The sequence below is a fragment of the Clytia hemisphaerica genome, unplaced genomic scaffold (assembly GCF_902728285.1).
Source record: "Clytia hemisphaerica strain Z4C2 unplaced genomic scaffold, Clytia hemisphaerica genome assembly, whole genome shotgun sequence".
Taxonomy (NCBI): domain Eukaryota; kingdom Metazoa; phylum Cnidaria; class Hydrozoa; order Leptothecata; family Clytiidae; genus Clytia; species Clytia hemisphaerica.
The window spans coordinates 186,502-187,627 of NW_027104528.1; the positions used below are offsets into that span (position 1 = coordinate 186,502).

The following is a 1,126-nucleotide window of genomic DNA, read 5'->3' on the forward strand; positions in this document are numbered from 1 at the left end:
GTAATTCAAAGCTGCTTATTTTTAAATTGCACTTTTTTGTAATTCTTACATGGTCAGTGTTTTCTTAGACGTATTTGTGTAGGTTCCAATAAATGATAGCTGAGGCAGGCTCAAAAATGGAAAATATTTTCTGTTGTTCTGTTGTTCTTATTTTTATAAAACTGATGTTTAATGTTTAATCGTTTGTTTCTCCTTCTTTTCTCTTTAGAAGAACATTTAAAAAAAATAAAATATTATAACCAACCAAACTATGGCAATCTGCTTCTTTTGTGGTGAAGAAATATCAATGGATGAAAAAGAATCCCACATCTTGAAACATAAACCCGAAGATGATGGTTCAGCCGGATGCCACATGTGTGAAAAACGTTTCCGTGGAAATTATGAACTCAAATGTCATGTGAAAGTTGTCCATAAAGGTGAATTATGGAAATGTACGAAATGCCCAAAAGAGTTTAAAAGTAAAAACGGTCTTACTTATCACAACAAATCTGTTCATAAAATGGGCAAACTGTTACATTGCGATTCATGTGAATGTTCGTTCCCAAGTCAACAGAAACTTCTTTTCCATCAAAGAAAAGACCATGGAAAAAAACCGTTGTTGTGTAGAACTTGCAACACTTGTTTTGTCTATCCTTGGTTGTTTAAGAAACACAAGCTAAATTGCAAAGAAAAACCTGGAAGAGATGTCAGGATATGGTTATGTAGATACTGTTTTAAGAGTTACAAGACTTTGAAATATAAGGAAATACATCAAAATAAATGTGAGTCAAGAAGATAGACGGATCAATTTTTATTACTATAATTTATTCTTATAAGAATAATGAAATTTTCGAAGCCTTTGGATGTTCTTAACTTTTCGGATTTTGAAGCATAAAAATGTTCTTGAAGTGTTCTCAGCATTTTTTGAGTATTTTGATGTAATTTCCCAAGAATTTGGCGTCTCAGTGTCTACAAATACTTAGAATGTTCTTATTATATTGTTCTTAATTTTTTTGAAGCCTTATTTTCTTATAAAAAAGTAAAGTTTAAAAAAGTGAGGGACACCCATACTGGGAAGCGTGCTCGAATTCTTCATGATTTTTTCTTATTATTTGTATTTTAGGTCATTTTATACCTAATTATAATT

At 30.7% G+C, this 1,126-nt stretch overlaps 1 protein-coding gene across 1 annotated transcript; it reads left to right on the forward strand.

Moving 5' to 3' along the window:
• Nucleotides 1-250: 250 nt before the first annotated feature.
• Nucleotides 251-778, forward strand: LOC136822091 (gastrula zinc finger protein XlCGF67.1-like). The gene has a single exon (XM_067078305.1). It carries the CDS (start codon nucleotides 251-253, stop codon nucleotides 776-778), a length of 528 nt encoding a protein of 175 aa, XP_066934406.1.
• The last annotated feature ends 348 nt before the right edge of the window (nucleotides 779-1,126 follow it).

Excerpts from the sequence above, each read along its gene's own strand:
- LOC136822091 (XM_067078305.1), top strand. The coding sequence starts at position 251 with ATGGCAATCTGCTTCTTTTGTGGTGAAGAAATATCAATGGATGAAAAA.